The 26,286-nt window shown below is 46.2% G+C and overlaps 2 protein-coding genes and 1 non-coding gene across 6 annotated transcripts in view; 2 read left to right on the top strand and 1 right to left on the bottom strand.

The window, feature by feature from the left end:
- Positions 1–1,019: 1,019 nt before the first annotated feature.
- Ina (internexin neuronal intermediate filament protein alpha) lies at positions 1,020–11,496 on the bottom strand. Its single transcript, XM_036171810.1, has 3 exons — positions 10,322–11,496; positions 5,127–5,251; positions 1,020–2,970 (listed from the first exon to the last, which is right to left on the bottom strand). Exons 1-3 carry the CDS (start codon positions 11,384–11,386, stop codon positions 2,655–2,657), a joined length of 1,506 nt encoding a protein of 501 aa, XP_036027703.1. The 5' UTR covers positions 11,387–11,496; the 3' UTR covers positions 1,020–2,654.
- On the top strand, positions 3,789–3,895 carry LOC118576844. Its single transcript, XR_004944048.1, has one exon. It is a non-coding gene; the product is annotated as a U6 spliceosomal RNA (small nuclear RNA).
- Nt5c2 (5'-nucleotidase, cytosolic II) overlaps positions 10,967–26,286 on the top strand; it is a 130,715-nt gene continuing 115,395 nt past the window's right edge. For all 4 annotated transcript variants that reach the window (XM_036171682.1, XM_036171728.1, XM_036171738.1 and 1 more), the window contains exon 1: positions 10,967–11,443. In XM_036171682.1, coding sequence (XP_036027575.1) covers positions 11,385–11,443 — 59 coding nt within the window. In that variant the 5' untranslated portion in view covers positions 10,967–11,384. The remainder of the gene's footprint in view (positions 11,444–26,286) is intronic.

Genomic DNA, 26,286 nt, shown 5'->3' with positions numbered 1-26,286 from the left:
TGGCAGAACTGCCGCTGCCTCGTAAGCTCTGGAGTTGTAGGCTTGTGCCACCATGCTCACTGGGAAGAGAAGCCAGCATTATAGAGTGGGATAGGAAGACCCAAATCTCAGCTCAACCACTTACTGTGTGACATTCTACAAGGATCCGGGCTGAAATCTGCCACTGTGAAGCCCTACTACCTGGCACATAAAATGGATGTACTAGCACAATCCCTAAAGTGTGTGTGAGAGAGAGTTAATGAGATGATTCTGTTTACTGTCCAGTAGGGTATTTGACATTTACGACACTAAGTAGGCATTAACAGATAAATGTCTTAAGATGCAGAGAGGGTTGGAAGAACTGGCTCAGTGGGGAAAGCGTTTGCTACTCAAATATGAGGACCCAAGCACCCATGTAAGAAAAGCCAGGTTTGGTGGCATGTCTGTAACCCCAGTGCGGGGAGGCAGAGATGGCAAGATTGTGGCAGCTTTCGGGCGGTGGTGGCGCACACCTTTAGTCCCAGCACTCAGATCTCTGTGAGTTTGAGACCAGCCTGGGCTACAGAGTGAGTTCCAGGACAGGCGCAAAGCTGCACAGAGAAACCCTTTCTCAAAAAACAAAACAAACAAACAAAAAAGATGTGGGCCACCAATGCCTGGACTTTTTTTTTTTTTTTTTTTTTAAATATAGGGATTCTGGGAGCAGACTCTGGTCCTCATGCTTGAAAGGCAAATACTTTGGCCAACCAAGCTATCTCCCCAGCCTTCTTTTCTTGTTTTTGAGACAGGGTATCAGGATGTAGCCTAGGCTGACCTCAGACACACACTTCTCCTACCTCAGCCTCCTGAGTGCTGTTATTCCAGGCATTCACCATTATGCTCACCTTGTAGAATGTAGGTACTGTCTGTCCTTCACTCTGGGCCCAGGTGATTAGTGGCAAGTCATCAAAAACAATATAAAAAAGTAGTCAGGGCCAGGAAACCTGTGAGTAAATGATGTTTTCCTCAGGGAACCAATAGAAGCCACAGAACACAAACCATGTTGGTAGGATTAATGACTTTTAATTTCTTTTATTAACTAATGTCTTACAGTAAGTGGAGGGGGGAGGTCAACAGGGATGGGTCAGAGAAAGGAGAGTGTCTTTTCAGGTCCTTGAACTATTGGAGCACGTGCTAGAATGGGAGCTCAGTAGAAGCATCATGTCCTTATCAGCACAGCTTGCGATGACGTGGGTGGGGACAGAGCAGACAGTTCTGTAGCTCTGGTGGAAGTGAGCAGAGACAGGGCAAATCCTGCATCAAATTTGGCACACGAGGCAGACAGGACGTGTGGATGCTGCAGTTGGGTGCACGAGGAGCTGACTTTCCAGCCTGCCTCCTTGGATGGCAGAGGAGCATGCATTACCCTTGTGAACTCTGAATGTTTCTGCCTTTCCTTGGAACTGACACCCACCAACTGCGGCAATGCAACACTGTTGGGGAAAGGCTCTGAGAGAAGAGATTTTTTTTTTTTTTTAAATATTTGCTGGTGGTGTTGATTGACCAGAAGTGTTTATTTTTTTCATTTTTGGGCAGTAGCATTGTGTCTGGTGATAAAATATCCTATACATAGCACTCTTAAAAAGCAAGGCCTCTTGAGAACCTAGATAATGGGAAGGAGACTACAGATTCTAGGGCGAGGGTATGAAAAAGCTAATTCTATACCACTATACAGAAACCAACACAGAGGAGACCTTGGTCTTTCCATTCAGAGACATACTCACTTCCTGTATTTACGTTACTAAGTCTAAGGTTGGCTTAACCACAGCGCAGGATAACTATCACTGTGCTTCTAAAGTTAAAGTGAAAAGCTACATCATTTAAGGTCATTTTTTTTCCTTCTAATTAAGTGGATTTGGACAAGCTGAAAGCCTAAAATCTAGAGATCTCTTTTATTTTTTAGGAAAATCCTTAAAGTGAATTGCTGCCATTATTATCTTCTTTTTAAGCTACAGATGTGAAAGGGCATAATGGGCAGGGATAAGTCATTACACAAATCACAGAAATGGGCAGCATGCATCTAATCTTACCCACCGAGCAAAGAGTGTTAAAGGGAGGAAGTTCTGTTTGGGAGGAAATACTACACTAGCCTGTCTTCCCTCCTCTTGGGTGGGAGAAAAGGAAATAAGGGTTTGAGAGGAGAGGAAGAAATATGCCCGTGAGAGAAACATCTATCCTTTGTGACTGAGCTCTATCAGAGTGGAATGGGGTAATGGTGTCTGGACCACTGGTTTGTCCTCGGCAGTGACCATGTTTTTAGGCATCTACAGGAAGAATCTATAGCTGGGTACTGGTGGGGTATAGTGGATAAACATAGGCGTTAACTTCAGCTCACAGCGAGTGATGACCAGAATTAGCACCTTCCTCTGCACCTGAGTCACCTGTCACTATGAAGCCCGAGCTGTGGGTGAGAAAGCGTGTTCTTAGAGAACTCCTCTTACTGCTCCAGGAATGCAGTTTGCCCCATCTATGGGTGCCTTTCCTACTGGAGAAAGTAAGGATTCAGTATTAAATATGACATTGAAGCCTTAGAGACATTCTATAGCGGTGATAGGTGGTGTGGTTTGGAAGTAAGCAGTAGAATAAGTCAAGTGCATTCCCTCTTAGGCATTAACTTCTTTTTTTAAGCAACGGGATTACATTTTTTGGCTCAAAATGGTGCTTTCCTCTATATTTGACTTCTCGGTTTTCTTTGTAGATATTACCGTTTCCTCCAATGTTTCTTCAAAACTTTCCGCTATCTTGGATGTTTTCTTAGAGGCGTCCGTAGAAGCCCCTTCTTCCTCCTCTTCCTCCTCCTTTTTAAGTGACAGCCCAGTGGATGAGGCTTTGGGGGTTGCAGAACTAAGGATTCTGGGAGGGAGCAGATAACTTGGATTGGGAAGTGGATTCAGCCCTGAAATGCTCAACGCACTGGTGCTAAACCGCGTCTCTTCACCTTCCAGCAGTTTCCTGTAAGTTCAACAGAGAGAAGCTCTCAGGAGTCAGGCTACGAATTTGTTTACAGAACTTAACCCTCCAGTCCTTTTTTAGTTAGAGACTCCAAAGAACACTGCAGTTTCTCCATGAGCCTGAGGCTAGTAATAGTGCATGGAGCTTGAGATTAGTATGCACATGTATGGATTCTCTCTCTTTCTGCCCCCTCCAATACCAATGTTGTTTAAAGTACTGCCAAAGGAAACCTATCCCTCGGCTACATTAGACACCCATTTTTGGCAATTAGAGTCTACAAAGCTCTGGAGAGAAGTAATTTCCCTAATTAACACCTTAACTGTAGAGGGGTAAGGAAGTGAGAAGTCCCGAGAGGAGCAGGAAACTCACTGCCTAGTCCAGCCCACACTTGCGGTCTGTGCCCTCCCCATGTATGGAAGGAAGGTAGGAAGGGAATGAAGAAGCAGTCACTCAGGCACAGCTTCAGGCACCAGTCTCTACTCAGCCCAGACTAAACAATACCAGAACCGATGGCTCTGTTGTCTTGTTTTTCATAACTCCAGTAGGGTTTGCTGTTGCTCTTTATTTGTTCTTGTTTTTGGAGATAGGATCACATAGAGCCCTGGTTGGCCTTGGTACGCAGCTGAGACTGGCCTTTAACTCCTTACTGTCTTACCTTCACCTGGGATTACAGGTGTGTACCACCACGTCTGACTTTGAACTTTAATACTTCTTAACTATTCTTTTTCTAAAAATCAACTCAGGATACTATTAAATACTGTTGGGGTGGGCCTCATCTTGAAGTAGGTGCTATACATAGTGGAAAGGAGAAAAAAAATGTGTTGGCTTCAGTAGCACATATACTAAAATTGGAATGATAAAGAGAATGCTACCATGGCCCTAGCACAAAGATACCATACAAATTCATGAAATGTTTCATATAAAAAAATGTCCATACTGCTGGGTGGTGGTTAGGCACGCCTTTAATCCCAGCATTTAGGCAGAGACAGGTAGATCTCTGTGAGTTTGAGGCCAGCCTGGTCTACAGAGTGAGTTCCAGGACAGCCAGGACTGTTACACAGAGAAACTTTGTCTTAAAAAACAAAACAAAGAAAAAAGTCCACACTGATCTGAGGTTGAATCTGAGGGTTATCATTTCTTCATGACTTTGAGTAAGTTATAGTATATCAAAAAACTGCACCTGTATAATAAGTAATATAAATAAATAATCACTTTCTGTTTAATTCACTTTTTTGTTTGTTTGTTTTGGTTTTAGTTTGTTTTTTTCAAGACAGGGTTTCTCTGTGTAGCTCTGGCTGTCCTAGAACTTGCACTGTAGACCAGGCTAGCCTCAAACTCACAGAGATCCACCTGCCTCTGCCTCTAGAATGCTGGGATTAAAGGCGTGCGCCCCCACCGCCTGGCTATATTTTTATTACTTTTAATGATGTGTAGTGTGTGTGTGTGTGTGTGTGTGTGTGTGTGTGTGTGTGTGTGTGTTAGGAGGTATGTGCCCACAGATGCAGATACCTGACGAGGCGCGCGCAAATGCCTGGGGGAGGCCAGAGGCATCGGATTCCCCTGAAGCAAGTTATAGGCAGTTGTGAGCCACCTGATGTGGGTGCTGAGAATCAAACTCAGGACCTCTGTAAGAGCAGTATGTGCTCTTCGCCACTAAGCCATCTTTCCAGCCCCAACCCCTATTTTCATTGTTTTGGGTTTTTTTTTGTTTTTGTTTTTTGAGACAGGGTTTCTCTGTGTAGCTTTGCGCCTTTCCTGGAACTCACTTGGTAGACCAGGCTGGCCTCGAACTCACAAAGATCCGCCTGCCTCTGCCTCCCTAGTGCTTGGATTAAAGGTGTGTGCCACCATGACAAATTCTAACCCCTATTTTACACTTAGGGTCTGACAGACGTTCATTTTGACCTCTCGAAGCCTGTGTTACCTTTTAAGGGCCCAGCAGAGGTATGTAGAATACTCTGGGACTAGCAAGGTGAAGTTAGGATATGTTCAAGTAGAGGGACTGAAGGGTCTGCTTATCTGGACTGAATAGTGATGCTTTCTCCATCCTCCCTCACTGGTCAGAAACAGACCACATGGAACCACTTCTGTAGGAACATTGCCCCTGACAAGCATGTGCTTTGCTAGGGTAAACATGAACATGCCCTTTTGTGTACCTGTAAGCCGCTATCTCAATGTCAAGGGCCATCTTGACATTGAGCAAGTCCTGGTATTCCCGAAGGTGGCGAGCCATCTCACTCTTGGTGTTCCTCAGGTCATTCTCCAGCTGCCCAATGCTGTCCTGGAAAGTACATATCCAAAGTATTTAGACCAAAGTAGCAAACATTCACTGAAATTTCTACAAGACAGGATTGCAACACTGACTACACATTAAAATCATGTAAGGAACTGATAGAAAACCTGCACAGCAATCTGTGTCTAGCCTAGGTTCTGTTTCATTTGCTCTGGGGTAGGGACACAGCATTTGCATTTCCCACTTAAAGATCCTTGGGAAATTTGAATGCATACTGAGGGTTGGGAACTTTTACCGAGGGACACATGATTTCACGGATTCCTTGACTGTGTATGTATATGTATGTATGTTTATATGTCTGTGAATGTGGCTATAGGTACCCATAGAGGTAAGAGATATTCTGGAGCTATAGCTATAAGCAGTTGTGAGCCGCCTGATGTAGTTGCTGGGAACTGAGGGTCCTCCAAATGAGCAGTACACACTCTTCAACCACTGAGCCATCTCTTTGGCCCTATATATAACACAAATTTAATATTGGATAGATGGTTGCATAGTCCTCAAAGCACTAGCTTTTTGAAAAATGACAAGCTTGAATTTTTGTACATTTATTTATTTATTGACTTATTTATGTGTGTGGGCATGTATGTGTCACCAGAGATATGTGGAACCAGAGGACAACTTTTAGGAGTTGGTTCTGTCTTCCTGCCAGGTAGGTCTTAGGGATAAACTTAGAGTCTAGGTATCAACCCAGGCAGTCAGGCTTGGTGCTAAGTGCCTTTACTGCTGAGCTATCTTTCAAAGATCCTTCAACATGATAATTTATATCAAACCATTTTAAAGTGGCAAATACCATTTATTATTAGGACATGAAACCAATACAGTCTTTCTCAGCAATCAAGGCTGTAAAAATGATGTAATTTTTCTATGATTTCATGTCTGTTATCTTTTAGATGTATTTGGGGTGTTTATTTCCTCTACCCTGATGGTTCCAACAGCCATGTTTGTCTTGATGTTGCAGTTTATTGCTTTTCTTTGTCCTGGAAAGTGTTCTGATGGGTGCTAGGCATCCTTGACAGCGCCTGACTCTAGTGATCTCCCATCTTTATCCTTCCTCAGACTCGAAACCCAAATGAGGAATCATTTCTTTTGAGAGCCATGTTAAGGGTAGTTAGGCTGAGGGCATCAGTGGGGTAGATGTTCGCCTCATCAGCAGGTTGATTTGATCATTTGTTTTTGGAACAAGAGGCTGCTGGGGAGCCAAGTTCTAGATAGGTGAGGGTTTCTTGCATGTTATACATCTCACATGGCAACTTTATGGATCAGAGTGGACAAAAGTGTAACCCAGCTCCTTCCAGAAGGAGCTGACTGAAGTGCTGGCTGCTGATGGCTCCCCAAGCCCCAGTCTCTTTGTTTGTACCCTCCTCCCCGCACTGGACTGTCTGGCTGCCCTTCACAAGGCCTCCAAAGATGGCCTCCAGCGGGAAATGTGAGCAGAACGCTGCAGTCTGCCCCCTCCCCCAACCATGCAGCTGCTGCTGGCTTAGCTTGAAGAACAGGAGAGAGGAGGCACTCCCTGCTCCAGCTGGGGTCTCTCCTGGAGCAGCTAAGCATCTGGGCCAGGGCTGGAAGGAGGCAGGTTGGGAAGAAGACAAAGCATGGTCACACTAGCATCTGCAGTGAAGAAAAAGAAAAACCATGTGCCCATTTCCTTACTTTGGGGTGGAAAGGGGAGACCTCAGCCAGGCAAGCCGAGTGCAGGCACACAGAACTAGTGCTGTGCATAATCAGTTACATGGGGAGGAGGTTTTAATGTGTGGTTACTCATGGGAACCCACGTCCTTGTTCTCACTCCTATCTTTGCTTTATCCTTGTCCCCCATCACCCTCTGCCATCATATTTTATGAGAAAATGTGGTTTAGGTCAATACACTCCACGGTCAGTCTCAGAACAAACAACAAACGATATAACACTTTCATTGAAAATGCACATTTCTAGCAGGGTGTGGTGGGGTGTGCCTACCGAACAGACTTTAAATTCAATCCCAGTTTAGGCTACACAGGGAAACCCCGTCTTACAAAACGGAATAAAAAGCATGTTCCTGGCCCTACCTAAGAAATACAAAATCCATTTCTTCAGGAGTGGTCAGAGAATCTCTCTTTTAAAAAGCTGCTCTGTGGTCTGGGTGTGCCATGGAGTTTAGGTCACTGATTTAAATCTGTCCCTATTAAGAAGCTATTGTGGTGGCCAAGGTGACAGTATAGGATGAGATGGGGGATGGGGTGAGATCAGATGGAACAGCTTTAAAAAAAAGATTTCCCCTCCCCCTTTGAATCCTAATTTCAGAAATGGATCTATCAGGCTATACATTTCTATGTAACCACTGCTGCTTCCGTCTCCCGAGGGCCAGACCCTGCTTTCTATTTAATTAGGCTGGGCTCCAAGCTCATACTGGAGAAGAGGGTAGCCTTGGCATACCTCCCTGGAGAGCATTAACCAGCAGTGATCTTGACTGCCCACCAAGGTCTTTCAAGGAAAGCTTTGGCTTTCTAAGACACTCCACAGCACAGGTCTGAAATTCAGTTCCCTCTGAGATGGTCTGACAGTCTAACGGTAGTGCCCCATCTATGTGGGGGCCAGAAAGTCCTCTGTCAGAACTGAGAGGAATGCCTTGCCCCTCTAGGCGAAGCATGGCTGCCTCTGGCCTGCACGACAGCAGCCCCGTTCTGAGTGCTCACGGTGCCACCCTGAGTCACTCTTTGTCCTTTTGAAAGTCTATCAAGCGGTCTGTCTTCAAAGGGGCTCTCAGCTCTCTGGGGCCAGGAAAATGACTTTAATCAGCATTTTCTCTTGTCTTTGAGAGGGCTGAAAGCTTGCATAGGAAAAATGTGCTCACTGTGAGTCTCTGCACCAGAAGGGAAAGACCACCTCCCCACCACTACTGCAGTGAAAGGGGACGCTGGGTATCGGGCAAGAAGACAATGGTTTCACGGTGAGGAGGCCTTCCACCTCGACCAGGGAAGAAAGCAGGGGCGGCAGGCCCAAGTGTCTGCAGGCCAAGCCGTGAGCCCCACCCCAGCATTAGGTCCCAAGGGGCAGGAAATAGCTTTCTGTTATCTGGCCTCCTCCTCCGCTTCCTCCGCTCCCTCCGCAGGTCCGCTGAGGCTAATGCTGATGGGCCAGCGCTCAGGGCCTGCAGGCTCTCTCACCTTCTGTTTCCTCCACCATGTCTGGAGACCCTGCTGTTGTCTAACACAGGAAGCCTGTATTTAGAGCTAACAAGCCAGACAGCATTGTCACGACCTCTTAGACCCGGCAAAAAGAGGGCAGAGCAAAGCCCAAGTCAGCCGGCAGTTTGGGAGTAAGTTACCCTTTGTGTAGAAATACTGGGCTAGTCCTCAAGAAGACTACCTAATTCAACATTTGAGGTTTCTGGAAGAGAATAAATCTTAATTAAGTGTGATTGATTTGGATCATTCAGGGCTTTGGACATACTGAAGAGTTCAACTTACAGATTTTGTAGCAAAAAGAGAATATTTATTTGAATAATAATGTAATACCAGACTAACCAAACGTGTTTCAAACAGGCCTTTTTCAAAGCCTTTATGAAAGGGAGTCATTCACAATGGACAGTAAATACCTGCATATCAATAAATTCTCTAGCTCCTGACTAAAATTGCACTTTTGAAATATTATGCCATTTTCTGGTTCTATTTTTAGTAATGTCCCCCAACACATTAATTTATCAAATGTAAAATTCAATCCAGCTAAAATAATTTGAAATTTCTGAATTATAGACATTCTATTCAAAAGAGCTTTTATTGTTCCTTGTACTTAAACCATGTAATTTGAATTTTTCTACATTTTCATTCGTCCTGTCTTCTTTGTATGTGCCCTTTGTAGTCACAAGCCCCAAATGTCCAGTGTGGTGAATCTGAGGTCACGGTGGCCTTTGTTGGGAAGGAAGAGCCAATCGTTACCTTCAAAGAGCTTACAGAGCAGGGAAAGATGAAAAAAAAATGTCGCCTATAACAAAGAAACCATCTCTGTAATTTGCCACATGCACTTAAGCTGAAGAAATATTAAGGTAATGGGACCTTTCAAATGAGACCGCACAGCTGTGGAGCAGATTAAATGGTTTTTTTAAGTGCTAAGCCATCCATGGAGGTGAAAATTGATGCTGTCGACAAGATGAACTTTGGCTTTAGGAAGCCAAGACTGATTGTACTATAGAACTAAAATAAATAAATAAACAAACAAATAAATAAATAGAAGCAGTTAATTGCCTTGCGGCCCAGAGATTCCTAACTGGGACAGTTTGGAAACAATGAAGCAGAGGAACTTGAGATCAGCACCGCGGACAGCGCCCAGCCAGTCTCAACGCGGAACTGTCAATAGCTGGACCAGGGAACCGCGCGCGTGCATGCGTGTGTGTGTGTGCGCGTCGCGGGTTTGGGGGGGCGGTAAGGGTGGGGCAAGACAGTTGTCACTAGCTTAATTATGCCAGCTTTCACTCCTTTTAGAGCAAAACTCAAGAAAATGAGCCCAATTCCCACCATACTCTATAAATATAAATTCTAAGGCTCAGAAAAGTCCTTTCAAAGCCAACTAAACCAGATACTTAAGGACTGGACCACACGGAGGCTGTCACCTGCTCCCTCTGGGCTCGTCAGAGGGGTTGGGACTGTTCTTGCTAGTGTGTTTATACTCTTGGTGACAGGAAGGCACGGTTAGATGCTTTGGACTTCCCCCAAAATTGAAGACTTCTTTGTTAGAAGAGATCAGTCGAGGGAGTAGGGTGGGGATTGTAGTTTGGTGTTACAGCATACGCCTAGCATATGCATGAAGACTTGGGTTCGGTCCCTAAAACTCCCCCATCACCCAAAATAGAGTGTGGAGACATGAAGCGGTTGAAAGGGCTTCCAGGGCACATGCAGTTCACATTTGAGGCTGCACGCGGGGGGCCGTGATTTTTTTGTTTGTTTGCTAATACCTCCAGCCAACACTCCTCTCTCCTTCCTTCTCCTCTCCTGGTTTCCTTAGGTCCCCATTTTACCGGGAGTGCAGCTATGCGCGGAAAAGGACAGGGCACTCTGTCCTACGCAGCATCCCAGCCCTTACCTGGTAGCCGGCCACCTCAGCGCTGTGCCGCTCCTCCAGTTCCAAGATCTGCCTCTCCAGGGACTCATTGGCCCCGCGCAGGCCCTCTATCTCAATGGTACGTGCCTGGAGCTGGCGCCGGTACTCGTGGATCTCCTCTCGGCTGGCTCGGATGGCTTCGGTGCTGCGCGCCGCCTGCTCGTTCAGGTTAGCGAACTTGGACTTGTACCACTCCTCGGCAGACTGCAGGTTCTTAGCGGCCAGAGACTCATACTGGGCGCGGATCTCCCTCAGCGCCGAACTCAGGTCTGGCTTAGCCACAGCCACGTCCACCTCGGCGGCAGCCTGCGAAGACGCCTGCAGCGTGGCCAGGAGCTCGGCCACCTCCTCGTCGTGCACCTGGCGCACGAAGGCCAGCTCGTCGAGCAGCGACTCCACCTTCTTCTCCAGGTCCAGGCGGGCCAGAGTGGCGCCGTCCACGTCGCGCTGCTGCGCCTTCAGGGCGCGCTCGGCGCCTTCGCGCCCGCGGCTCTCCTCCTCGCAGCGCGCCCGCAGCCGCTGCACCTCCTCGGCCAGCCCGTCCCGCTCCAGCAGGGCCTGCGCGCGCGCCGAGCTCGCCTCCTCCAGCTGCGCGCGCAGGTCGCGCAGCTCGCGCTGGAAGAGCTCGCCGACGCGCGACGGCTCGGCGTGGCGCTGGCGCAGCGCCGCCAGCTCGGCCTCGAGTGCGCGGTTCTGCGTCTCCAGCTGGTGCACCTTCTCGATGAACACGGCGAAGCGGTCGTTGAGGCCCTGCAGCTGCTCCTTCTCGTTAGTGCGGATGATCTTGTACTCGTTGGTGCGCGCCGCCGCCTGGCTCAGGTCTAGTCCGTCGGACGCGGGCAGCCGGCGGTAGGCCAGGCCCAGGCCGAGAGACGAGGCCGAGGAGCAGGCGGCCGTGGAGGCCACATTGCTGCGGGATAGCGACTGGGAGCGGAAGCTTCCCGAGCCTCCGGGCCCGGAGAGGCGCGTGGACAGGCGCGAGCCGTCCCCGAACACCTTGCGGTAGGAGGAGGAGGAGCACAAGTAGTGCTCTGATCCGAAGCTCATGGTGCCGGGGTCGGGGCCGGGCGCACGGCTGCGGCGAGACCTAGCGAGGACGCGAAGGTGCGGCAGGGCTGGGCGCGGCGGGGCGGTGTGCGGGGCTTTTAAGGCGCGGGGCTGGGGCGACGCGCAAGGGGCGGAGCTTCATCTCCCGATCTAGCGGGGAGGGAAAGGGGGGCCTGTGGGGGCGGGGAAGCGCAGTGCCACCGCAGCTGCGCGCCACCGACCTGGGCGTGCGAGCCCCTCCCTGTCCGCAGTGCCTGTGCCCCAAGAATCTGCCTTGGGAAAGACCGGAGGGGACGAGGGTGCCCAAACAACCTGGACTTCCCAGCCAGAGAGCACTCGGCGCTCTGGTGGCTTCATAGCGTGTCCTTCCCTTTATCCCTCATGGAGAGCAGGTGGTCTGAAAGGTGTCCTCTATTCTCATCAGCACCCCAGAGTTCTCAAGGGTGAGGCCCTGTTGTTTTTTGTAGTGCTCCCCCCCACCTCCCGGGAGAGCGGGCATCCTTTTCTTTATCTCCCGTCTTAGGGGTCTCCTGCTTCTCAGCAGGAAAGTGGGTCCCCTTCCGAGAGCATCCCTCAGCCCCGCAGCCCCAGGAGGTGGCAGGATTCGCAGAAAGCTTGAGATGCTGGGGTCATCGGTGAAGAACATGAGCCCGAGTTTCTGAGGATGCGAAGGGCTACAGAGAGGGAAGGGGCCAGGCCTGGAAAAGGACAAAGCTCTGAGAATTAGCAGGGTTCATCTATAGGTCTCTAACGATGGCATATGCCAAGACTGCAGACTGGTAGAAAGGAGGATACAGGCTTTGGTTTAAACAAAAACCAAAAAAATACATTAGATTTGAAAATGTTTCACAAATGGGTTTTTAGCCATGAGGTTTTATCTAAAACGAAGCTGGATTGACTTTGACTTTTTGATGGCTGCACCCTGCCACTCTTTTGAAAATAGGAGCTAGGATGACTGTAGTGTGTGGAAGTGAGGTGGCCTTTTCCTGAGTGACCTGTTTCCCACAGTCCCCATCACTGTTCAGGGTCACATTTCTTAACCCATTCTTCATCTCTCTGGCCCTGTACGCATTTGAGATTCTAAATTCTGAATTAGACAGGAGAGACATTTTTTGTGGGGATCCATCTTTGAACCAAAGATTCAATTCCAAGAATGAGGCAGAAGAGCACCACTGACTGAAATGGGCCCCTCACCACACAGTAGGACAAAGAGTCTGAAAGACAAGGATAGATTGTCTGGGTTTACTGTGCAGCCGCTCAGGGAAATGTAAAGGCTTTTGCTTTGCAGTTCAGAATTCCAAACTTTTGTTTGTTTTGAGACAGCTTTCTCATCCTGCTCCTCCAGTCGGTCTGGTGCTCACTCTCCAGTCTATGAAACTCCCAACAATCCTTCTGCCTCTGCATGGCAGAGCCACCACAACTGCCTCTTTCTGGCTTTTTTTTTTTTTTTTTTTTGGTTTTTCGAGACAGGGTTTCTCTGTGTAGGTTTGTCCTTTCCTGGAACTTGCTCTGTAGCCCAGGCTGGCTTTGAACTCACAAAGATCCGCCTGCCTCTGCCTCCTGAGTGCTGGGATTGAAGGCGTGCGCCACCACCGCCCGGTGCTTTCTGCCTTTTTTTGATCTTTGCATTCTAGACAAGTTTTGTTTCACTTTGTGGGGGGGGGATGTGTGTTAGTTGTTCCTTAAGGACTCTAAGGTAAGAGAAAAAGAATTTTATGAGACTTTAGAACACATCCCCAGGCTTTATGCCACAGCTGACCTGTTTCCTTATCTTTCACATAAAGGCCTGAGCTAAAAACAATCCATGGGGTCTTTTGGGCTCCGAAGGCGCTGGGAGGTGGATGCTGGAAGAGTGCTAGCCCCGGGGAAGAATTACTTCTGTCAGTCATTGCACCAGCACTGTGTGTAGTGTTCCTGCCTCTGGCCATTTTTTCAAGATGGCTGTCATTCCTGTCTTACGGATAAGACACAGAGGCTCAGGAGCAGCACCTTGCCCAAGGTCACCTATAAGCTTACATTCTTTCCTCAATACATAATTCCTCGTAGTGCGTCCAAACTCTTGTCACTGTTACAGGCAGGATAGGCTAAGTGGGCTTCAGTGAATCTTGGCCAGTAACAAATGATCAGGTTTATAATACGAAGAACGCTGGACTCAGAGTCAGAGGTAATGGGTTTGAATTGTGACTCTCTGTCACTTACTGTGAGAGAGTAACAGCACCTACCTCTCCTGGTGGTGGAAGGTTGACTCGATGCACGTGGTTGTGCTTTCAATCTGCCTCTGGATAAGGAGTTCCTTGTCATCAGCATTAAAAAAAATTATGTATGAGTATGCATGTGCACCACTAATCTTCCTGGTACCCTCGGAGGCCAGAAGAGGGTGTCAGATTCTCTGGAACTGGAGTTCTAGACAGTTGTGGGCCACCAGGTGGGTGCTGGAATTGAACCTGGGTCCTCTGGAAGAGCAGCCAGTGCCCTTAACTACTGAGCCATCTCTCCAGCATCATCACCATTTTTCCCCCCCCCCCGGGTGGGATAGTACTTCACATCCACAACAGATGGCATGAGCAGGATTTGAAGATTGTAGGAAACCATCACATTTTGCACAGGCTTCTCGAATGCTCTTTGGGAGAGGATACAGACAGCCCTAATTATGGTGCCAGCCTGGCGTGCACGACTGCAGAGAGGGGAGACATAGAGCTTCCTTCATGCTTCTTGAGACTGCTAGAATTGTCTCATGTTCGGGGTGGAATTCCACTTTTCCTTCCCATCCTTCAATAAGAGCAGGACCCCAAACACAGATGTACATAGAACAGGAGAAAAGTGAAGCAGAAGACTTAAAGCCTGGCAAATGGGCAGTGCACTTGAGAAGTTAAGGGTGGGCTCCGATCTGCACTTTATCAACTTGCTTAAACTTGCCTCCCATTCTGGGCATCCCACTGTAGCCCAAAGGCTTGGCTTTAATGATGTTAACACAGAACTATCCTCCAGGGAGTTATCTTGGCTGCACCTCCATCCATACTTCCTTCCAGCTGGCCAGATTCCTGAGGGAGTACCCTGGCTGTGCCAGGACTGTGTCTTCCCCTTCCTGTCAGCACTCAGGCCCATGGAGCTGTGGGTCAGCATCCCCACTTCTCTCTCATGCCACATCCTCCAGTCTCTGCCACTTTTGGCTTACTGACTGTTCCCCTTGCCTTCAGTCCTCAGACGCCTGTTCTTCCCCATGAGCTCTGTTTTTCACATAGTAGGTTTCCCAGAGTCGGGTAGACCTTTGGCAAAGATGTTTTGTGTCATGGTTCTTCCTAGCCATGTGACCTTGAGCATATTACTGCTTTTTGCTAAACTTTAGCTTATTCATCTGTAAAACTGTCCATGTGAATCATCTCCAAACTTGGCTGATCTTCAGAATTACCTAAAAACTTAATATCAGATCCTTGGGCTTCATCCAAGACCCACTCGGTGGGTCTTCACTTACCTCTCAAGAGGTTACTGTGTAGTTTAGTTGAGATTATATGTACCAGGTGGCTATCTCAAGGCCTGTTGTTGTGTGATTGTTCAGTAAGCACTGAGATCAGAAGTTTCAACTCCATTCATTCAGCAGATAGTCACTGAGTGTTTACTGTATGCCAGGCACTGGAGCAGGCGTGTAGGGGTGGGGTGAGGTTGGGGAGGATGTAACCATGGCCTCACCTGTGATGATGAGTTGTAACTCTACATTTCTGTTTTCCAATGGCCTTTTAGTATCTAGTGCCTCATGAATGTTGCGGGTCACTGTTTACCTGGAGTGAGCTTTCGTAGGTTGCTATAGAACATCCCTGGATTCTCAGCTGTTCTGGAGGCTGAGGCAGAGGACTCACTGGGGTTTAGAGTCAGAGCTAGCCTGAGTGACACAGTGAGAACCTTTTAAAAAATGTAAATAAGGGGGGGGGGGCTGGAGAGATGGCTCAGAGGTTAAGAGCACTGACTGTTCCTCCAGAGGTCCTGAGTTCAATTCCCAGCACCCACATGGTGGCTCACAACCATCTGTAATGAGGTCTGACACCCTCTTCTATGTACATAATAAATAAATCTTTAAAAAAATGTATAAGCAAAGCATGGTGGTGTATGCCTGTGATCCCAACACATAGGAGACTAAGGCTAGAGGATTCTGAGTGCAGTGAGCCTGAGTTATGTGGCAGGTTCAAGGTCAGCCTTGTCTATGTATCAAAACCTTGTCTCAAACAACCATAAACAAACAAACAAACAAGTAAATAATCTCACTCCGGGTCACACTATCTCAGTCCCTCAGTTTATATGATTCTCTGTTCCTGGAATTTCTTCCCATGCTCTTGCTGTCAGTGATTGTAATACTTTTTTTTTTTTTTTGCTTGTTATTGTTTATTTTGAGATAGCAACTCTCTATGTAGTCCTGGCTGTCTTGGAACTCACTCTGTAGACCAGGCTGGTTTTGAACTCAGAGAAATCTGCCTGCCTGTTGAAAGGATAAATGGCGGGCACTGCGGAGAAGTTACGAGCCACGGCTACGACTACCAGAGTTAGAAAGAGCTTTATTAGAAAGAACCCAGTCCTGGAGAGACAGAAAGATGGAGGGAGCAGAGCAGAGAGGAAACAGAAAAGAGAAGGGGAGTGCAGAGAGAGAACGAGGGGGTCTGTGTGGCTTTTTAAAGCGGTACACAGTCGCCCTGCCCCACTGATAATGTAAGACCCGGAAGAGTGAGAGCAGGATCCTAACACCTGTGCCTTCCAAGTGCTAGGATAAAGGCATGTGCCACCATGCCCAGCTGAAAAACATTTTTTTAATGTAAGATTTTATTTACAAAGCTTTTTATTCTTCTTGTGCAGAAAGTTAAAAAAAAGTTATAATCTTAGTGTAAGTGGTAGCCATGGATGGTTGACTCATCAATCAAGCTATCTGTAGTACAGAAAGAGTAGATGAAACTATTTTTTAAATTAGTTTTATTATATTATTATTATTGTTAGTCTTAGGGTTTCAGTTGCTGTGAAGAAATACCACAACCACAGCAATCCTTATTTAAAAAAAGTTCAATTGTGGTGGCTTGCTTACAATTAAGAGGTTTGTCCATTATCATCATGGTGGGATGGTGATGGAAGCATGGTGGCGTGCAGGCTGACATGGTGCTGGAGAGGAAGCTGAGAGTCCTACATCTTGACTCACAGGCAACAGGAAGTGGTCTGTCTCACTAGCCATGGCTTGAGCATATATGAGACCTCAAAGCCTGCCTCCAGAGACACTTCCTCCAATAAGACCACACCTACTTTTACAAGGCCACACCTCCTAATAGTGCCATTCCCTTTGGGGGTCATTTTCTTTCAAACCACCACATTCCACTCCCTGGACCCCAAAGGCTTGTAGCCATATCATAATGCAAAAAGGCATTCAGTCCAACTTCAAAAGTCCCCATAGTCTATCACAGTTTCAACAATGTTTAAAAGTCCAAAGTTCAAAGTCTCTTTTGAGATTCATGCAGTCTCTTAACTGCAATCCATTATAAAATAAAAATAAGGGTTGGGGATTTAGCTCAGTGGTAGAGTGCTTGGCTAGCAAGCACAAGGCCCTGGGTTCGATCCTCAGCTCCACAAAATAAACAAACAAACAAACAAACAAATACATACATAAAAAAGCAGATCACATATTTCCAATGTATAATAGCACAGGACATACATTACCATTTCAAAACATAGGGAAGGGATCATAATGAAATACTGGACAGACCAAAACAAGACCAAAAACCAGCTGGGCAAACTCCAAACTCTGCATCTTGGTGTCCAATGTGAAAACACTCTTCATATCTCTAGCTCCTTTCGGCTTTGTTGACTGCAACACACTTCTTTCCCTCGGTCTGGTCCCACTCCATTGGCAGCCTTCATTGGTAGGTATCCCATGATTCTGGCATCTTTAAGATCTTGGGGTCTCCAAGGCAATCCAGACTTTAACGTCACAGTTTTACACAGTGAGCTTTCTAGGCTTCCGTTCAGGGACACCCTTGACACACGCCTGGCCTCAGTGACTTTCCTTAGTCGTGGAGGGAGATTCCACAGCCCCTTTCTTCTATCTTTGGCACTAAAGCCAGAACCATGTGGCTGAAGCTGCCAGTTCTGCTGTTTGCTGGGGCTGTATATGGCCCCCTCACTCAACTATATCTTCATCATCTTTCTGTTTTTCATGGTTTCCTTCACTGCCTAAGCTTCACTGCCCTGGAACTCAATCTGTAGACCAGGTTGGCGTCAAACTCAGAGATCCACCAGCCTCTGCCTCTGGAGTGCTGGGGTTAAAGATGTGCACCACCACAGCTAGCTCTAAGCTTTTCTCTAATTCCTTTTCACAAGGTGGAAACTTAGCTGGGTGGGGTCTTGCCCTGAGGTCACCACTCCCTTTATTCCATATCTTAATCTGTTTATCTTCTTGAACACAGGACTTAGCTCCATTCCACTTCCTGGTGCTCCTTTTCTCCTTAAATTTTACGTTTTGTAATTTACCCTGTTCAGCTTGCTCCTTTTCATTATAAATCTTCATTAGAGTTACACTCCACATGACAGAGTCTATACGAGGATGTTTTGAGATTTTCTCTGCCAACACTGTTAATCCAAAACTCTTAACTTTAGCCTCAGGCAGACTCTTTGGACAAGGGCAAAAAACAGCCACATTCTTCACCCAAAATATCACAAAACTTTCTTTAGGTAACATGCTAAAATTCTTCTCTGAAACCTCTTGAGCCAGTCCCCTGAAGTTCAACTCATTCTCAGCACCATTGTCTTCCACGCTTCTACTAGTATGGCCCATTAAACAGTTCTTAAAGCATTCCATTGCTTTCCTAACTCAAAGTATCAAAGTCCATATTACTTTAGACAAAAACATGGTCTGCCCTATCACAGTGATTCTCTAGTCCCTGGTACCAACTTCTGCCTTAGGTACGGTTTCAATTGCTATGAAGAGTCACAATGACCGTACCAACTCTTATAAAGGAAAATATTTAATTGTGGTGGCTTGCTTAGAGTTTAGAGGTTTAGTCCATTATCATCATGGGGAGCAAGGCAGCATGAAGGTAGATATGGTGCTGGAGAAGGAGCTGAGAGTTCTTACACCTTGGCTCACAGGCAACAGGAAGTGATCAGTCTCCCTGGGCATGGCTTAAGCATATATGAGTCCTCAAAGCCCGCTAACACAGTGACACACTTTCTCCAATAAGACCACACCTACTCCAACAAGGCCACACCTCCCAATAGTGCCACTCCCTTTGTGGGCCATTTCCTTTCAAACCATCCCATTATCATCATCATCATCATCATCATCATCATCATCATTATTATTTAGTTTTTCAAGACAGTGTTTCTCCGTGTAGCTTGGCTCTCCTGGATCTTGCTCTGTAGACTAGGCTCGCCTTGAACTCAAAGAGATCCACCTGCCTCTGCCTTCTGAGTGCTGGGATTAAAGTCATGTGCCACCACCACCTCCCAGCTAAAAATAATTTTTTGAGACAGGGTCTATTATAGTCCAGGCTGGTTTCAACCATATTGTATAGTGTTCAGAAGGACCCTGAACTTCTGATCCTCCTGATTCTTTGCAAGTCCTGGAGTTATAGGTGTGTGCCACCATCACCAGTTCATGCGGGGCTGGAGAATCAGGGCTAAGCAAATGTTCTAACTCCCTACACTCCCAGCTCCTTTAAATTAATCTTAAGCTTAACATACAAGTTATGGGTTTTATTGTGGCGTTTCCCCTACCCAATACTTATACTTTGAGATGGTGTATTCCTCCTGCCTCAGCTTCCCAGTGCTGCCTGGCTCATTATGGCATTTAAAAAAATTATTCATTTAGGGTTTGCATGTGTATATGTGTGTGAGTGTGTGGGTGTGTATGTGTATATGTATGTGGGTGTGTGGGTGTGTGTGTGCCATGGAGCATCTATGAAGGCAGGAGGACAATTTTCAGAAGCTGGCGTCCACCGTCCCTCTTATTAAGGCAGGATCTTTCTCCTGCTTTTGCCATTGTAGTGCTTATGTTGGGCTGCTTATCAATAAGCTGCTGAGCAATTGTTCTATCTCCCATCTCCCTGTACGGGAGTGTGTGTGTGTGTGTGTGTGTGTGTGTTTGAGGTGGAGTCTCACCATGTTATTCTGGCTATCCTGGAACTCAGTATATAGACCAGGCTGGCCTTAAACTCACAGAGATCTTCCCTTTCTGACTCTGAGTGCTGGGACTAAAGGTATACGCCACCATGCCAGCCACACCCAGCTTTTAACATGGGTTTTAGGGATTGAAATTGGGTTTTCAGACTGTGAGTCTAGCCCCTTTACCTGCTAGGCCATGTCCCTGGCCTTTCCTTATGGCACTTTAATATACATATGTCATACTTTGTTCTTATTCATCCAGCTCTCGGGATCCTTAAGACTCAAATGTTATTTCTCCCATGAAGCCTTCCTTGGTATCTACAGTGTAAAATGTTCTGTCCTACCTACGAACTCTCCTCTTCCCTTTCCTCCTCTATCTGCACAGCCTTCGCAGCACTCCCATGACTCATGTTTACTTATCATCCTCTGCTGTGATTATTCTAACATGAGCCAAGGGTTCTGTGGTGGTTGGAAAGAAAATGGCCCCCATAGGTCCATAGGGAGTGGCACTGTTAGGAGGTGTGGCCTTATTGGAGTGGGTGTGGCCTTGTTGGAGGAAGTGTGTCAGTGCGGGGCTTTAAGGTCTCATATGCTCGCTTCTGCTGCCTGCTGATCAAGATGTAGAACTCACAGCTCCTTCTCCAGCACCACGTCTGCCTGCACACTGCCATGTCCCACCATGATGTCAGTGGACTAAACCTTTGAAACTGGAAACCAGCTCCAATTAAATGTTTTCCTTTATAAGATTTGCCGTGGCCATGGTGTGTCTTCACATCAATAGAAACTCTAAGGGTGGGCGGTGTCACACGCCTTTAATCCCAGCACTCAGGAGGCAGAGGCAGGTGGATCTCTGTGAGTTCGAGGCCAGCCTGGGCTACAAAGTGAATTCTAGGACAGGCTCCAAAGCTACAGAGAAACCCTGTCTTGAAAAGAAAAGAAAAAGAAACCCTAAGACAGGCTCCTTATATCCACTCTATGTCTATATCACCCTCTGTGTAATGAAAGGAAAAAAAAAAAAAGTACAAGTGCTTGTGAAAGTCTTTGGCCTGACGCCAAGAATGAGATCCAGAAAGAAAAAAAGTCAATAAATTTGACTTCATCGAAATTAAAAGCCTTTTGCTTTCTATAAAAGGCTCTGTTAGAAAAATGAAAAGACAAGCCATAGACTGGGAGAAAATATTTACAAGTCACAGAGATTTGTATCTAGGATATATAAAGAACTCTCTAAATATAGCAATAAAAAAAGATGTTCCAAATACAAAGTAGGAAAAGGTCCTGAACAGATATTTCTACCAAAGGGAACATTCAAGTGGTAAATGGGTACATGGAAACAGGTTCACTAGCTCTTAGGGAAATGCAAAGTAAAATTAAAATGATGTAATGTTCCATACCTACCACAGCAGAATCTTCAAAACAGGTGGAAATCCAAAATTGTCCAGCTGCTCCAGAGACGCCTTGGTGGTTAGCCTAGAAAATGAACCTGTGTTCACATAAAAATGTGTACATAAATGTAGGGGGGTTTCTTTTTCTTTCTTTCTTTTTTGTTTGTTCGTTTTTCGAGACAGGGTTTCTCTGTGTAGCTTTGGTGCCTGTCCTGGATCTCGCTCTGTAGCCCAGGCTGGCCCTTTCTCCCCTCTCTGCCTTATAGAATTGTCTCTTCATTTACCTGCTTTTAAACCCGAGGCCACACTGCACCTGAGTTTCTGAGCCCTGGGATTAGGGAGGCAAAGGACACCGGCATGGTTCAGTTTCTCTTCAGTACCTCGGACAGCTCCAAACTTCCTGCTGTGGGCGGCTGCCTCCTCTCTCCCTGCTTCTCTTCCTCCCCCTCCTTCCTCTCCTGATGGAGTCACACATTTGATAGTCATCCCTGTGGTGGGTGCCTGGTTTTTAGATGTCACAGAGTTGCAATCAGACTGAATTGGGAAGATTTTTTGCTGATTCTTAGAGAAGGAGTTCCCATCGTGATGGTTCAGGGTTGTGAACTGATTAACTGGGGAAGAAACCAAAGATCTGAGGACTTACCTGTCCTCAGATTTCCCTGTGCTCAGAGTTTCCAGCTTGTTGCTGGAAAAGAAAATCTTTCAGAATGAATGCAGTTGCATTCTGGGAGGTTAAAAAAAAAAAAAAAAAATGTGAGGCCGATAAGGTGGCCCAGCCAGTAGAGGCCTGTCACCAAACTTGATGATGGAAGCCACATGATAGAAGTTGTTGGCTCTCTTGCTGGTCTTCTGTGGTGTCTAGGTTTTGGTTTTATTTTGTTTTCCCTAACAAGAAAGAAAGCCCTCTATCTGCACCAGTCTTTTGGTTAACTCATTTGATGGACTAGTTTATCAATATTGTTGCAGTTTTTCTCACAAACTTGTGTTTATACAGTTGTGTTGTTTGATGTGTAGCCTTTCCACATATAGAATTGTTACATGCTTTTTCATAGGGTGTTTGAGATTCCTTGTTAACCATCGTTTTTTGAGATTACAGAAAAAATACTTATGTGTTTGGATATCTGTAGCAGGAATCTTAAAAGGTCTTATTAATAAAATCAAACCTGAGGCCAGTTATTGGGGTGAATGCTGGAAGATCAGAGACACAGAACAAGCCACAGCTTCCTCACCTCGAAAGTTCCTCTGCTGATCCTGTTTCCTCAGACTGGAAGCTTCTGTGTCCTCATCCCAATGGCTCTCAGCTGAACTGCTGCTCAAAAGCCTGAATGCTTAACCAGCCAAAAGCTTCTAGTTTCTGGTCTTCACACCTTATATATCTTTCTGCTTTCTGCCATCACTCCCTGGGATTGAAGGCTCACTTCATGGGATTAAAGGCGTGTGTCACCATGCCTGGCTGTTTCCAATGTGGCCTTGAACTCACAGAGATCCAGAGGGATTTCTGCCTCTGGAATGCTAGGATTAAAGGTGTGAGTGCCACCATTTTCTAGCCTCTGTATCTAGTGGCTGTTCTGTTCTCTGACTCCAGATAAGTTTATTAGGGTGCACAGTATTTGGGGGAACACAATATCACCACAGATAGCTTGTCTGCATCATTACGTAGTGCCCAGAGGCCATCGGATCCCCTGGAACTAGAGTTATGAGCTTCCATGTGGGTACTGGAAATTGAACTTGGGTCCTCTGGAAGAGCAGCCAGTGCTCTTAACCAGTAAGTTATCTCTCCAAGCCCCAGCCATTATTATCTAAAAGTAAAATTGAAGCAAAAGCTTCTGTGTTTATACTTCAGCAGTGCCCTAATTATGGTTTCTATTGTGATAAAAACACCATGACCAAAACTAACTTGGGAGGGGAGAGCACATGACCTCCACATGTGCTCTCTGGTGTATATGTGCATCCCACCCTCCACAGAATGAACAAATGTAAAACAGAAGTCTGGTTTGAATAGAAAACAGTCCTGGACTAGTAGCTTCCATGAAATAGAGGATGGAACAGCACTGCATGAGGGTAGGCACAGAAAACTAGAGAGGAAATGTCAGCATTGATGTGGGGAGTTTGGGACCTCTGGCGGCGGAGTGAGGAGTTTTACACCTTTCATACAGTATGTCCTGAACCCAAAGTTAAAGGATACACCTAGCACTTTAAATTATTATTTGGGTGTACGTGTGTAGATCAGGCTGGCCTCAGATTCGAAGCCTGCCTACAAAGTGGTGGAGTTACAGTTGTGTGTCACCCTGTCTGGCAGTCTTTGTTTTTTGGATTTTTTTTCTTTTTTCTTTTTTTTTTGAGGATAGGTCTCACTGTGTAGCCCAAGCTGGACTGGTACCCACTGTATTGCCCACTCAGGCTTTGATCTCATGGCAGCTCTCCTGCCTTGGCCTTCGAAATGCTGTAATTACAGATGTGTGCAAATATACTTGACGGTATCTTACGCTTTCCTGATATGAGAGATCTCCTGTCTCTTCATCCTCAGAGGCATGAGACTTGTGACAGTTGGTGTCCATTGTCAACTCGACAGAATCTAGAGTCACTTGGGGGATGAACCTCTCTGCACACAACCAACTGGACCACGTAAGTGGAGAAGGAGCTGGGCAACAGGACACGTGCACTCAGCATGTTCTGCTTTCTGACTGCATGTGATGTGAGCAGATGAGCCGAGGTCTGGCTGCCTCAAGTCGCCTCTGTCGGAGTGTTTAATCAAAACAAGGAGAAGAAACCAAAACACTTGCTTTCTTTTATTTTTTAATTAAAAGAATTGTGTGTGTGAGTGTGTATATTGCCACAGAGAGTGTGTAGAATCAGAGGACGGTTTGAGGAGACTGATTTTCTCCTTATACGATGGAGGTTGTGGTGTTTGAACTCGGGTTGTCAGGCTTGGTGGCAAGCGCCTTAACCTGCTTAGCTGTCCGCTGGGCCTTTTCTCCCTACTTTCCTTTTTAAACTATTTGTTAGCATACAAAGTAATGGATTTATTGAGACATTTCCCTGCATATATGTCATTGTGCTCGGTTTTAGTTTCCTGTTTCTGTTCTGTGTCCCACGCCCCCACGCTGGCTCCCTCCCTCCTTCACAGCCCCCTCTGCTGACATTCCATTGTCTCCTTTTCTCCTCTTAAGCTCCCTTCCCCCTCTCTCATGATCCCCTTTCTAGTTTTATGACAGACTGTGTTAGTTAGGGTTTCTATTGCGGTGAAGGGACGCCATGACCACGGTAACTCTTAGAAAACATTTAATTGGGTGGTGGCTTACAGTGTCATAGGTTCAGTCCATTACCATCGTGATGGGATATGGCAGCATGTAGGCCAATGTGGTATGTGGTGCTGAAGCTGAGAGTCCTACATCTTGTGGGCAACCAGAAGTCAACTGAGGCAACATCCTGAGCATAGGAAACCTCAAAGCTCACCCATACAGTGACATACTTCCTCCAACAGGGCTATACCCACTCCAACAAAGCCACACCTTCTTATAATGCCATTCTCTATGGTAGTATTCAAACTACCACATACAATATGTTAATTTTAAAATTAGATTGGGTATATGAGAAAAAGGTGGTATTTTCTTTATTACCATTATTATATATGTATACATGTGTGTATGTCTGTAGCTGTGCATGTGCCTGAGATTAGACACACCCCTTGCAGCTGGGGTTACAAGCAGTTGTGAGCTGCCTGATGTGGGTGATGGGAATTGCACTCAGGTCCTCTGCAAGAACAATACATGTTTTGAACCACTGAGCAATCTCTCCAGCTCCAAAAGGTGGTATTTTCTTTCTGAATCTGGCTTATTTTGCTAAACATAATAATCTCTGGTTGCATCCATTCTCCTGTTTGTCATAATTTCATTTTTCTCTATGGATGAATAATGTTCTATTGTTGATGCATACCACATTTTCTCATCTGTTCATCTATTAGTGAGCATCTAGGTTGGTTCCATTTCCTGGCTGTGATTGAATAGTAGCAATGTGCATAGATTTGCAGCTATCCGTGCTAAGCTGACTTTAGCTCAGAGCATCATAGCTTGGTATTATGGTGGTTCTGTGGTAGAGCAGGAACTGAGATGAAGTATCAAGGTTAACATTGAGGAGACTGGAGGGATGGCTCAGCAGCTAAGAGCACTTCCTGTTCTTCTAGAAGACCAGAATTTGATTCCCAGCACCCATGTCAGGCGACTCACCTGAATATAACTGTATAGCTGCATATAACTCCCGGTCCAGGTAGTCCAGTAACCTCTTCTGGACTCTTTCTTAATAAGCTATCTGTCCCTATTTCTGTTTCTAATCATCGAGAAAAGCCCAGAGGAAAAGCAAGATTAGAGAAAAGAAAAGTAAAAGGCTGCAGCACGGCTTGGAGGCTGAGAGCAATTGCTTCTCAAGCATGATGGCCTGAATTTGAGCCTTAGAATACACAGCAGAAAAGACTTGTGTGCGTGTACTGTGACACACATGTACATGTGTTTGAACACACACACACACACACACACACACACACACACACACACGAGATACACTAATAATAATAAAATTTAATTTTTTCGTAAGAGATTTGGTTTATTGATGTGTATATGTCTGTGTCTATGTGCATGTATGTCACATGTATTTGGATGGCTTGAGGGTCCAGGAGAGAGCATCAGATCCCCTGGAGCTTGACTATAGGTGGCTGTGAGCCACCTAACATGGAAGCTAGGAACCAAACTCTGGTCCTCTGGACAGCAGCAAATGCTCTTAACCTCTGAGCCTTTTTGTTTGTTTTTGTTTTGTTTTCCGAAATAACATTTTCCTGGCTGTCCTGGAACTCACTCTGTAGACCAAGTTGGCCTTGAACTCACAGAGATCCATCTGCCTCTGCCTCTGCCTCCTGGGAATAAAGGTGTGCACCACTACCACCCAGCATAACTTTAATTTAATTTATTTTTATTTTTATTTTATTATTATTATTATTATTTTTTATTTTTATTTTTTTTGGTTTTTTGAGACAGGGTTTCTCTGTGTAGCTTTGTGCCTTTCCTGGAACTCACTCTGTAGCCCAGGCTGGCCTCCAACTCACAGAGATCCTCCTGGCTCTGCCTCCCGAGTGCTGGGATTGAAAGCGTGCGCCACCACTACCCGGCCTTAGGAACAATTTTTTTTTTTTTTTTTTTTTTTTGAGCTGAGGATCTAACCAGGGCCTTGCGCTTGCTAGGCAAGCGCTCTACCACTGAGCTAAATCCCCAACCCCTTGTTTTTTTTTTAAGACAGGAAAAACGACTGGAGAGATGGCTCAGCAGTTAAGGACACTAGCTGCTCTTCCAGAGGTCCTGAGTTCAGTTCCCACAACCACATGGTGGCTCACAACCATCTGTA

Source organism: Onychomys torridus, chromosome 1, assembly GCF_903995425.1.
Source record: "Onychomys torridus chromosome 1, mOncTor1.1, whole genome shotgun sequence".
Classification (NCBI taxonomy): domain Eukaryota; kingdom Metazoa; phylum Chordata; class Mammalia; order Rodentia; family Cricetidae; genus Onychomys; species Onychomys torridus.
This window is presented reverse-complemented; position numbering and strand designations above follow the sequence as displayed.

What these genes read in the sequence shown, in the direction of transcription:
- Ina (XM_036171810.1), bottom strand. Translation starts at nt 11,386, where the DNA reads ATGAGCTTCGGATCAGAGCACTACTTGTGCTCCTCCTCCTCCTACCGC. An exon ending in CTGAGGTGGCCGGCTACCAG is followed by an intron (nt 5,252 to 10,321) that starts GTAAGGGCTGGG and finishes TGTACTTTCCAG; the next exon opens with GACAGCATTGGGCAGCTGGA. An exon ending in ATTGAGATAGCGGCTTACAG is followed by an intron (nt 2,971 to 5,126) that starts GTACACAAAAGG and finishes TTGAACTTACAG; the next exon opens with GAAACTGCTGGAAGGTGAAG.